General features: G+C 33.8%; 1 protein-coding gene across 1 annotated transcript in view; it reads right to left on the bottom strand.

Annotated features, from left to right (window-relative positions):
• LOC117170960 (potassium voltage-gated channel protein Shal) overlaps window positions 1-4961 on the bottom strand; it is a 270665-nt gene extending 265704 nt beyond the window's left edge. The window contains exon 1 of the mRNA XM_033358001.1: window positions 3847-4961. Within this exon, the coding sequence (XP_033213892.1) occupies window positions 3847-4961 (1115 nt within the window). The remainder of the gene's footprint in view (window positions 1-3846) is intronic.
• Between the last annotated feature and the right edge of the window lie 8017 nt (window positions 4962-12978).

Below are 12978 nucleotides of genomic sequence, written 5' to 3'. Positions count from 1 at the left end.
ATCAAATAAATATATAATTAGCTTGTTATTCTTGATACACTAAGACAAATAAATTATGAATAATTCTATTTGAAAACACATCAGTTTAAAAATAAAACAGTTTAAAAGGCTCGTCGCTTAATAGAATCGGATGACTTTTCGTGTCTACCGTTCCTTTCCACGTCTGCCATATTTCAAAATTCAGACTTTAATAACCTTTTTTTTAGCTCGCACGTTAGTATTAAAATTTCCTTAGAATATAACCTGCCGAGCATAGTTTTTTCCTTGACTAATTTGAAGATGTGTTTTTGTAATTTACAATCATCACAGTACCTATTCTCCTTAAAAATATAAATATTTTAAAAATTATGTCACAAAAAAAGTGTTATAAGTTAAATAACCCTATGATTCAATGCTTTATCAAAATATTTTTATTTTTTGAACACTTCACACCCTGTATAGTTATCAAACACGAAAAATCCCCACCGAATGAAATATGACGCGTGGTTTACCGGGTTGATGAAAAAATTAGAACTTATAGTTTTTTCTAAATACTGCGAGTGCTTGTTTTTGAAAAAGATATCCGAATTTGAAATACTAAAGCTCATGACGTAGATTAAATATGAAGATGTCAAAAATTGTCTGTAAAGTGTAGTCTATGTAAGTTTATATTCTTGATTCTAATTTTTTTTCTATATTCATCTTTTTTCTCCAAAACAAGAAAATCCACATTATTGCAAAAATTACACAAGAAAAAACAGGCAAAAAAATGATTTCCCTTAAAAAGACCTAAACAAAATCTCTTGGTGCTTTTATTTATTGGGAAAGAATAATGAAAAAGGAAAATTGAGGCACACGGAGTTTATGTTAATCGATTTAGTTGAATAAACTAAATGTTTGTTAGTATAACCATGGAATATCGTTATTATATCGACAAAAAATATTTGGTTGATCCAAATAAAGTTTTTGTTGGTTTTAAGCAAATATTTTTGTATATGGAATATTTAGTTGAATCAACAACAAAATTTGGAGGAGCCAAGCGAATATTTTGTTGAATCAACCAAAATGCGTTTGATTCAACCAAATTTTCATATATATCCAAGAATTTCTAAATTTCTAAACTGTTTATTCAGGGAAACCCATTTATTTTGAGCATTTTATTGAAACAAATGGAAATTAAAAGCATCCAACTTAAATAAAAAACAAAAAAATTAACGTCACGATTACTGAGACATTTACCTTAGATAAGATTTTATTTGAATTTTAATAAAATATTGAAATTTTCGCTATTTCTGCAATATCTTCTTATAACTGACAAAATGCTTTCATCCTGGTTTACTTTATAGAGAATTTGGACGCCTTTCAACCTGTTTAGGAGAAAAAAGTTTAACTCTTATATAATTAACATTAAAAGCACTTAATCAATCATCATACATCTTTAATTGTATCATATGCCATATATGAAGTCATCAGATTTTACTCTCTCCGATTTTCGGTTTTACCAGACGAATAAAATACTTGAAGTTTTCCCGGCTTTCCACAAACAAATAAAATTGCCAGGTTTTTTCCGGTTTTCTCCGATTTCCCGATCTTCTAGATATACTGGATCTTGAAGCTTAATAAAAACTCATGTAATGGCTTCCAAAAAAAAGAGAGTAAAGTTTTTTGGTGAAAAGAAGTCAACTGTTTCCTTAACAAAATTCGAAGTCGCAACTTAGGATTGTAAATATTATAATTCTTTTCGAAAATCTTCTGTTCCAAGTAAGGATAATTGTAATTATTTGAATTTTTTTCAATTAATCAATTTTCTGGACGTTTCCCGGTTTTTCCGATTTCTCGGCCAACTAGACACTCTGTGCATAATATTTATCCAATATTTTCAACAATAAACAATTTCTGCCTCAACAGAAGAATGTCATCTCCAGAAAATTTCAGAAATATTTGCTATAAGGAAAAATAATACGCTCCGAAAAACAACGACAAATGTGCTACATTTCTTTGGGGTAATGAAGAAAGAGTAAATGGAGTGAAACCTGAAGAGAGCTTAAATTTGTTGACCTAGTTTTCTTATTGAGTCAAGTTAACCACTGGAGCGATCGGAAATAAATCTAAAAGAGTATCCTCATTGATTGAAAATTGACTGATTTATAATAAAACGTATAAAATTCGAGACTAAGCATAGTAAAAACTGAAGTCTCTAATCCTTATTCATTCAGACCATTATTCAACTATTCAACTGTTACTTTGGACACTGTCCAATAATGCAAAGAATGCCCCAAAAGAATCCTGGGATAACTGTAAACCTTTTTGAATTTGCATTATCTACCAAATAAGAGTTCTAGACAATCGCCAGACTGTTGGAAAAATATACTATTTACTTTCATTAAAAATATAATAGAAGCGCTTTGCATACAAGAAAAAAAAAATTATAATACTTTTGTATCATTTTTAATAGTAAAGTTGTTTCTTTGTGACGATCCAGGGTGTTTTTAAATTAGAAGCCCAATATTAAAAGTGGTGGCAATTATCGACCATCGATAAACTATTTAATAACCTATTAGAGCCACCTTCGGGAAATTATGGTACAAAACAGGTTTGTTACTTATGAAATAGATCATTAATCCAAACAATTTAATTTTTAAGAAAGAAATATAGTTGATGCAAAAGGGAATAGAAATTAAAATTAAGAAATAAAATGGGGATAAACAAAGTGTGATTATTATAATTATTATACTATTTGTAGTATTATCATAATAGTTTTGAAACTATACTTTCCAAATTTAAGATATAGCCAGAGGCATGTAATTTAAGTTTGCCAGGCATGGTTAATTGAAATCATAACAGTTAAGTGCCATACTGACGTTGACGAAATCTGGCCTAAAGGTTCGATTAAAAACTTTCCTTAATTTCTTTTCTATCTTTATCGCCTTCATATCTTGTATGCAGTTTCATATAGATATATTTTTTAATTTCTGAAGAATTTGTTTTCAAATACTGTCTTTAAATGGAGTAATTATTTGTAAAAATTATACTTTCTTCCATTTTTGAAACATGCAGTCTCCGATGAAAATTCATTTTACCACCCGACCTACTACTGATCCTTAAGGTAGAAAATATAAAATTCAATTCCCCCCAAGGAAGCTGTCAATTAACTAGAACCAATCATTTTGCTGAACTATTCAGCTACTTTCATCAAAGATTTAATTACGTTCAAATTCGTATAAGGTGAATTAAGCTTTGCGAAATAAGAAAATGTTTTCTGAATATCAGAATTAGGATTTTCAAATGAAGAATCCCATAGGAAAAAATAGTAAGCCAAATCAATACGCTCTGATCAAGAAAAATCTTTCTCTGAGTGAATAAATAGCATTGAATACGGCTCAATTGAATGTAGTAACTTTTTGTTTCCAATATTATCCAATTGAATTTCATTAATCCTATTAAATTTCATTAAAGAATCCAGTCATTCCCATTAGAACCGTCCAATTTAAAAAGGAAACATCTAATTTGTTCCCAATAGGTAAAACTAATTCTGGCTGTATAATGAGGTTCATCTGAAAAGAATTCTAAATACCTGTTTGGCATACTACAACATTTTGAAACCAGTCAGCAGTACTCTAGCGAAAATTTCTAGATGTGTTATCATAATCCGCAATCTGAAACGGATTCTCATTCCATAATCCCATAAGGGTTCTCATTACATAAACCCATACTGGTCCTAATTCTGTAATCCGATTCCGATGTGGGTTCCTATTTCGATTCCCACATATCACTCTATATTATCCTGAAAAAAACTAACAAATTACGTCCAAACTTGAATAAGTTATTTTACTTTCCATAAGTATAAAAGTAAAGATTCAGACTCACCCCAGCGTGGTCATGGTGACGATCGTATACCAGAAAGCTGCCGGTATCGATGTAAAGTTCGTTCCTTCAACGTTCTTTTCTGCATAGAACATGACGGTAGCGAAGATGATTATGGCCATTGCAAGGGAAAAAACGAGAAACCCGAGTTCGGAAGCACACGACTTGAGCGTGTATCCCAGGATCCTAAGTCCCTGAGAGTGACGCGAGAACTTGAAAATTCGAAACACACGGAAGACTCTCAAGGTAACAAAAGCCCCCGAAACATCATCATTGTCCGTGATGGCCAAGCCGATGTAATACGGCAATATGGCGACTACATCTATTACTGACATGACCGATCTGGCAAATTTACATCTACTCGGTGCTGCGAACAACCTCAGGAGGTATTCTGCTGTGAAGATCATCACACAGGCTGTGTCCAAACAGAAAAATACAATCTTATATCTCTCCCCACATGATAAGGTCCCTGCTCGTCCAGGTCGATTTCCACAAGGGACCGTCTCAACAACGTTCGCCAGAACACTCACGGCGATGAAAAATCCCGTCACGTAATAAAATACGAGGGCTGCTGTCGAAATATGAGGATTCTGGAAAGCCCTCCACATCTTTTCTCTCATATCCGTAAGTTGCTGGAGGGTCTGATCGCCGTTTTCGCTGAGCTTGTCATCCATCAGTCGCTCGGCATTTTCTCGTTTCCGGTCTCTATAGTCTTCATAACAACAATCGCCTATTACATCCGGAAGGATGCCAAAGAAAGCTAGCTCTTCGTCGTAGCTCGTCAGACACTCGTGCTTCGGGTAGTGAAGCTTTCCTGTCCTATAATAGTTGAGGATGTGCCGGAAGATGTCCGGATCCCGGTCGAAGAAGTACTCCTTGCATTCCTCATCATAGAAGAACTCCCTCTCATTTGATCCTAGGAGGGTGTCCGGATATTTCTCCAAGGTGTTTCGCCAGGTCTCAAAGCGACGACCACTCACGTTAATGAGCAGCTTTTCGTCATCAGCTTTGCGCCGATCTTTTGGTATCGGCGGAGGAGGTAAAGGATGGGTGGCGATCGGCACCCAGCCGATAGCAGCCGCTCGGGCGAACGGCAACCATGCTGCTACCGAGGCCATGTTCGCCGATGGAGTTTGTCTCCGGTTTGATTAAGGGTCTGTTTTAATCGGAACCGTTGGGCCCACTCGCCACCTTTTGGTAACGTCCGCACCAGCGGCGCTTCTAACGATAACCCGGCGTACCAGTCGCCATCATCACTCAGTTTCAGGAATTGAGTCTTTTAGGGAAGATATTTCGGGTACTTCTGCCCAATAATTTACACCTTGCTAATTGAATTAGTTACTTCATTAGAAATCAGTTATTATTAACTGCAACTTCCCCTGGCGCGCACACGAGGCGTCGACGGCGCCGGCGACGACGACAACAGCTGCGGCGACGGCGACGTCGACGGCGACGGCCGCGCCGACGACGATGATCTACGACCCCCTGCTTTAGCAAGGTCTCGTTTTGACACCCCAAAGATCATAGTTCGGCATCCCTCTAATTCTCGATACAAAGTACTCACAGTAATCCTGACCTTACGTCTACTCTTCGCAGCCGGAACGACCACACACGCGGCAGCAACACTAGCCAACGTTTTGGCACCTTGCCTTCCACCATTATCGATATACACTCGCTCTTTCTAATACTTCGATGTACTGTTTCGCCCTTCTATCGAGATTGATCTTTGGCCAGCAATCCTTCGTTGTCGCTGACCTTCCGGTCTTGTTATTAGACAAGACCGTAAACTTTCTCAATTCCGGTCCAGAGTTGCTACATTCTCAAGCTCCCGGATTCCGGCAATCTCCACTTCGAAAACTACTTGGCTGATGCGACCTTCATTATTAACATTCCCGCCTTCTTCAAATCACAAGCCCTGGCTCCCCAGATTGATACTACCATCCCTATCCTAAAATCGTCCCCAGCATAAACACTTCCAGGGTTCTCCAACTGGGTGTTCTACCAAGAATCTGCACAACAACCTCTATATGCCCTAGGGCCTTAGGATAAAGACGCCACCAGCCTCTTATTTTTCCTCTTCCTTTTCTTCTCAATTATCTCCTTTCTAATAATCACAAGGTTGAACTCTCTTCCAAAAGCATATGAGATCCCGGCTTCATAATTCACTGTCGCAGGACCTAGATCCAAACTCAATCATTCCTCATCACAACAAAGATTAATTTGCCGGAAGCTCATACTATCACTACTGACATTCAATTGTTGTGATTCTCCTCCGGTGATTTCCCTCTGTTTGCAGGCACGCAATTTGTGGAAGAAGAGACTAAAGGAAGCTGAAAGTTGCGAGATATGAGAAATAAAAAGAGCCGGGAGATGCAAGAGATGGTTGCATACGAGGGATTTTTTTTTAGAAGCGCGGTACGTGCGAAGAGTTACCGCTCGAGTCAAGCACGAGTCAAGCGCGAGTCAACCCGCTCGATGAGTTGGCCACTCGCGACTGTCGGAGCTTTCGAGGCTTTCGGGAGAGCCCGGCTCCAGAAGCGTGCTCGCTCGCTCTCTACGAGGCAACGCAAGCAACGCTACGCAAACGTACCAACCTACCTATCTACCTACCTACCTAGCCAAAGTCCAAATTGATTTTTACGGGATGTCGGTGGCGACGCGTTGCGTCCCAGCGCAGCAACGTTCCCGTTGCCCGGGCAACCCTCAAATATGACGTCATAGCACTTCTCCCTCTATGTGACTACACTATCCTCCTTCTCGCAGAAATCTCTCTCTCCCTCACCACCAGAACCGCTAAACTCTTCTCCTGCTTCTACCCTGTCCGCGGCTCTATTGTCTATAGTAACACTACTGCTCTCCATCTCTTTCTAGGTTACCAGTTGCCAGGGCCGACCGTAAACAGCTTCGCACTCCAGGCAACTGGTTATTTGACGCTCCCCTTGAAAAATCGTGCAAAATTATTTATAACTGCCCCCCGAGCCCTTTTCTCTAAAAGCTCACAAGGGGTAGCACTCAGAGATGCTTTTAGTCCAGTCCAGATTCTGATAAAACTTGGTGCTCTTTTTCTTTTTTGATTCGATTTTAATACAGTATTTACTTAGGGATATATAATTTTACTTTGAAAGGATTCTTCCTGATAAAAAGAAATGATAAGTAATTATAGTCACTAGTGCATGGGACCCCCAATATTAGATCTGATAGGATAACCTAGTCAAGTCCTAAAGCTTTTACTGGTAGATTTCTAAAAATATTTAATAAGAACCCTTCATATTTTGGGCTCGCAGTGCACCTACGTCATATTAATTACCATCATTAGATAGTACTTGATAAGAGGAGAAAAATTTCTCAAAGAACTATCCCCTTAGAGGCTTCATTTTTAAAATTTTGATGTTATCAGCAAATTAATTAAGTCCTTTTTTGGAAATGTTGATAAACGAATGCACAGCATTTAATTCTTTACAATGTTAGGGTTTCCATCATAATTCGTTTTTAAATTTACCCCAATAGCGGAATAAGTAATGCAGTGTGGTGTGAAGGGGGCACACGGAATATTCCATTTCATGACTTAATATAGCTTTTCCTGAATAAAAAACCGGGTGTTATGTTTTACCTAGCATGTCATACTAAGTCCAGTCTTGCGATATATTATATAATTTTTTAACTTTCGTTTTTCTTTTTAAATTTCCCCTTCTCAAAAAGAGGGAAAACCTTCAGTTTCGAAATTCCCTGACTTATCCTGTATGATCTTTTGTTTTTCCTGACCATTAATATTTAAAGGCAAAAAATTATAATTCTAACATTTTTAATATAGCATTTTTCATTAATGAAATAAAACAATTTTTAATTGAATTTTTATATTTTTATTTGATCATTCTCAGGACTGCCACAGCCTAATGTACTTGAAACAGTCACCTATTAAAACCGAAAAAGTAACTAAAATTGACTAATGTGAAATACTGATGTACTAATGATCCTTTGAATTTCGAAGGATTTAAACAAGTTCACGTTAAATTAAAAAGAAGTCAAATGAATTGGAGAACAAAGTTTTAAAATTCATAGGTTTCAGTAAAATTGGAGTTACTTTAGGGGAATTAAAGTGAGATGAGAGGAATTCGATAATATTCATAAAAATTCAAAACGAATTTTAAAAAATCAAGTAAATTGAAGACAATTCAATAATATGAAGGAGAAAAATTGAGTTCAGTAAGTTTAAATAAATTAAGATTAGAAAAATTAAAAAGAAATTGAAAAGAATTTCATGAAATTCAAAGAGATTCAAGGTGAGTTGGAAATTCTTCAGGACTACTTAAAAAAAAACTAAATAAGATTCAAAAAACGCAGTGAATTGAATAGAATTGAATGAATTCAGACGAATTCAAATTAATTAAATAATCTTTGAAACCCTGCGAAATCTCTTACTTCTTGTGAATAAATTCTTTGAAATCCATGAAAATATATTATAAAATTCCATAAAATTCTATGAAATTTTATCATTTTTTAAAATCCCGAAAAATTTATTAAAATACTTAATTATATTTGGAATCTTTTAAATTTTCCTGAAATACTCAAATTCCTGTGAAGTTTTATTAAATAACTGAAATGAAATGCTCCACAAATTCTCTGAAATTTTTTGCAACCAAATGAAGATTTGTTTAAATCCCTTCAAATCATGCAAATCCTTTTAAATATCTTGAAAATGTATGAATCGCTTGAAACCCCCGTTGAAACCCCCTTTAAATTATTAAAATCAATGAAAAGCACTTTGGAATATTTAAACATCCCTCAAACATTTAAAATCCTTTGGTATCCCATTAAATAACTAAGATAACTTCAAGATTAATTGAAATCTTTCAAAATATTAAAAAAGTTTACAAATCCATTATATTTTTTAAAGCTCTTGAAAATCAAATCAAGAAATTAATTAAATCTATTTAAACTACACTAAGATATTTAAAATCCTTTAGAATCTTTTGAAATCCTTCGATATTTTGTACACCTCTTGAAAATCCCTTGATTTTTTTGAATGCCCTAAAACGTGTAGCATTATTTGAAACTTTACAAACTCGTTTTAAATAAGAAATTGAAAATTCCTTAGAATCCTTTATGATATTATTAAATATTTTTAATTCTTTCAAACCTTTGGAAATACCTTGAAATATCAAAAAAAAATAATCCTGCAAATCCCTCAATTCTTGTCAATAACTTCGTTCAAATTCATTCAAATATAATAAAACCTTGAATAAACCCCCCTGAAAATACATGAAATATGATCCTTTAAACCCCCATGAAAATTCTTTTAAATCCCTTAAAATCATTAAAATACTTGGAAATTCTTTGAAAAATTATAAATCATTTATATAATTTAATCTTGAATTATTTAAAATACCTTAAAATATTGGGGATCATGCCAACCTCTGGCGATTCACATTGCGGCAAGTCACATTTGCAGCAAGTCGCATTTCGGCAGGGCATATTTGCGGCATATTTTTTAGGATAACTAAATGATCTAACTTCTAGGGAACAAAAGAAATTCTGAATAAATAAATATAGAATATCAATTTCGCGAATCAGTGTATAACAAAAAGGGAACTAAAGGTACACAACAGAAGGGAATGAGTGGTTGACTCCCGCTACTATTCACCCCTTTCTCGCTTTTTCCACCCAACCTACATCACCAAGTAAACTTATGCCACTAATGAACGCCCCGGACTATAACCTCAAAATGCAAGTACCCACTCTTTCGTCGAGGCGGCAATGTCGCTTGAAATTAGAGTAAGCCAACCCCTGGATTCAAAACGTATTTTTAAGGGTGCAAGGCAAACTGGAATTGTGACTTGTTTTTATTTCTGGGTTTAAGGAGCGTATACAAGAGAATGTTCAAAATTCCACCTACTCACGAATTTCATTATTCATTTCATTACAATTTGATCATGATTTAACACAAATTGCGATTTGATGTCAAAATTTCTTGTGCATATTACGATTTGATAGAGTAATTTATTATGAATCACAATTTTATAGACTTCGGTAATGCAAATTACTATTTGATACGTTCGATCGTGAAAGTTCAGCTACGCTTTAATGGATTGCACCAGGCTAGCGCAGCAAAACTTCAGTTTGGAAATTTCCTGTCCTTTCTCTGATTTTCCCTGACCAATTTTTTATTTTCACTATGATTTAATATTCAAAAACCAGAATTTTGATCTTGTAACATTTTTAGCATAACATCTTTTATGAACACCATAAAATTACTTAAAAGTAAGATTTTAAATTCATTTATTAAAATTAAAAAAAAGATTCATTTTCTTCCATAAAAGAGGAACTTTTAATCCAAAAGGACGAATTTTCAACAAAGCAGTGTGATTTTTGATCAAAAAGGATGACTGTTCAACAAAATAGTTGAATTTTTAACAAATTCATTAAGTTTTGAAAGAAAAATTGAATTTTTAATGAAATACATGAATTTTTTAACTGCAAAGATTAATTTCCACCCAAAAAGTCCAATTTTCAGGAAAAAAGATTTAAATTTAAACAAAAACAATTGAATTTTTAATAACAAAAAAGCTCGATTTTCAACTAAATAGTTAGGGTTTCATACACAACAATTTTAAAAGAGAGCGTATTTTTAACAAAATAGTCTAAATTTCAACCAAAGAGTTGAATTTACAGTAAAACCACAAAATTTTCAACAAGACAATTTTTTACAAAATACATGACGTTCAAAACGAACATTTGAATTTTCCAACCAAAGAGAAGAATGCATAATAAATAAAGATTTTTCAGTAATGAAAGAAGAAAAAGTTTTATTGAGAGGAAATTTCAAAAAACGTAACCCCAACTAAGTCGAATGTTTTTCCTTCTTTTATACATCTGTTTAATCAGACGATTGCAATGTTTTTTAGAAAATTATCGGGACAGGCTTACACGAACTCTAAACAACGATTTTTTTTTCATCGTCTAATCAGTCTTTTCGGGCCCTAATCGGATGTTAGCTAGCCTTTTAGAACCAAAACAACTCTAAGTTTTGAATCCAAACTTTTTTTTCAAATTTTCAAAAATATCCAGATTATTTAAAAGTATAAAAATGGAGAAACGCACATTAAAAACAAAGCATTTTTTCAAATCATCTAGACAGACTTTAGAAATTTTTTTAACGTCAACCGGCTAAAATAGTTTTACTAATATTTAATTAATAGACCGCTTTGACAACTCCACGTTAGCGGTCAGGACAATCCACCCTGGCCCTTAATAGTTCCCTGATAATTTTCTACACGGACAGAGTGGTCGTTTCACACGATATCTCCAAAAGCTGAATCTGCGACTGCGGAATAGTTACATTTTCAGTTAGAAAAATTTATTTTCATCCAAAAAGAAAACAATTTTTTAAGCAAAAAGATTAACTTTGGCTAAAATGATAAACCTTTAACAAAGAAATAATTTTTTAACAAAGTGGTTCAAACTTCAACCAATTAGTTAAATTTCCAACAAAAAAATATAACATTTCTACCAAAAGAGAAGAATTTTTAGATAGAAAAAGCCTTATAAACAAATATGCACACAAAAAATCTGCTTCGCGCTCGATAATGAATTTGACTCGTACTACGCTCTCGGTCTTTGTACTTCCTCGAAATTTATGCACAGACCTTTTAAAATTAAAGGTCAAGCATCGACAGCTCTAATATTGTGATTATGAAATCTCCTTCTTTTTTTTATTAAAGGTTAAGCATCGACAGGTGTAACACGGTGATTGTGGTTTCTCTTTTTTTAAACCTCCATTGACTTTAACGAACACATTCTCATCGCAAATTTCCTGCTTTGCACTCGATTTTGTCCAAAGTGCGAACTTTCCTGCATTAAGTTCAGCACGGTGTTCAACTCTATTATATCAAATAAATATTATAGTTATTTATGTACCTCGGTCTCAGACTGCTTATTCAAATATTTCAAAATAATGAAAATATTTCATTTTTCAAAATTACTTTAATATTTGTTCCGTATCTTGCACTAATTTTAATTCTCAGCTATAACCCTAAAAAATGTATACCATTTCAATAAATTTATATTATTTAAATAATTCATGTTATTATTTGCGATTAAAAAAAACTACGCTTCCTATCAAAATATTATAAATGACAAATTTCTAGATCTTTTTTGGTTGAGCATTTTTTCTCTATTAATTTTTTCATAGTCCGTGTCGTTTTCCCAAGACTAAAATTTTTGTTATTTTTCAAGATTAAAACGAAAACTACGCGTTTCATCAAAAAATGATTAATAACAAATTTGTAGCTCTTTTTAGTTAAAAAAACTTGTGTCTTTATTTTTGCGTCATTTTCCAAAAATTTAATTTTTCTAATTTTTAATATTATTTTTTACGAATAAAACCAAAAATACGCATCCTATCAATAAGAGATTAATAACGATTTTGTAGATTTTTCATGGGTGGACAATTTTTGCTTGTTCATCTTTTTCGTATCTTGTTTAAAAAAAATATACAAAGCAAATTAATCAATGAAAAGAATATTATATCAGTATGGCAGCAATACTTCATTTTCAAAATTCCCTAACTTTTCCTGAAGAATGTTTCAAGATAGATTTTTTTATAAACGGAATAAAACAATTTTAACTTCAAATTTAGAAATATCACATTTATTCTCTTTGAAAATGATTTCAAGCGTCCCTTATAGAAATTCCTTGACCTTTGCAGGATTTTTTTCAAAATCCCTGACATTCCTTGACCAATAAAATTCCCTAACTTTTTCCTGATTTTCATGTTTTCCCTGACCTACGCTCCTCTCGGATAGTGATTATACTGGCATGGTGCTTTTTTACTAGATGGGGTGAATTTATCAGCTTTTAAGCTGAATTTACTCTTGAACTATTACAAACACTAATTTGTGATCAGACTAATTCTAATAAATAGTGGACGAAATTTCGTTGTAATGCCGTTTTTTTAACAAAAAAGCTGTATACTTTCTCTCTCTCTCTCTGTCTCTCTCTCTTTCTCCATTTTAAGCTCACAAAATGAGAAATTCGAGGCATTTTAGACGTGAGGGTTCAGCGAGAAAGTGAACAAGAAAACTTGTCTTCAACTTGAACAGTGCTCTCTGATCCCAGAAGATCAACACGAACGGGAAA

Source organism: Belonocnema kinseyi, chromosome 4 (genome assembly GCF_010883055.1).
Source record: "Belonocnema kinseyi isolate 2016_QV_RU_SX_M_011 chromosome 4, B_treatae_v1, whole genome shotgun sequence".
Taxonomy (NCBI): Eukaryota; Metazoa; Arthropoda; class Insecta; order Hymenoptera; family Cynipidae; genus Belonocnema; species Belonocnema kinseyi.
The sequence above is the reverse complement of the archived record's forward strand: the minus strand, read 5'-3'. Positions and strand labels throughout refer to the sequence as shown.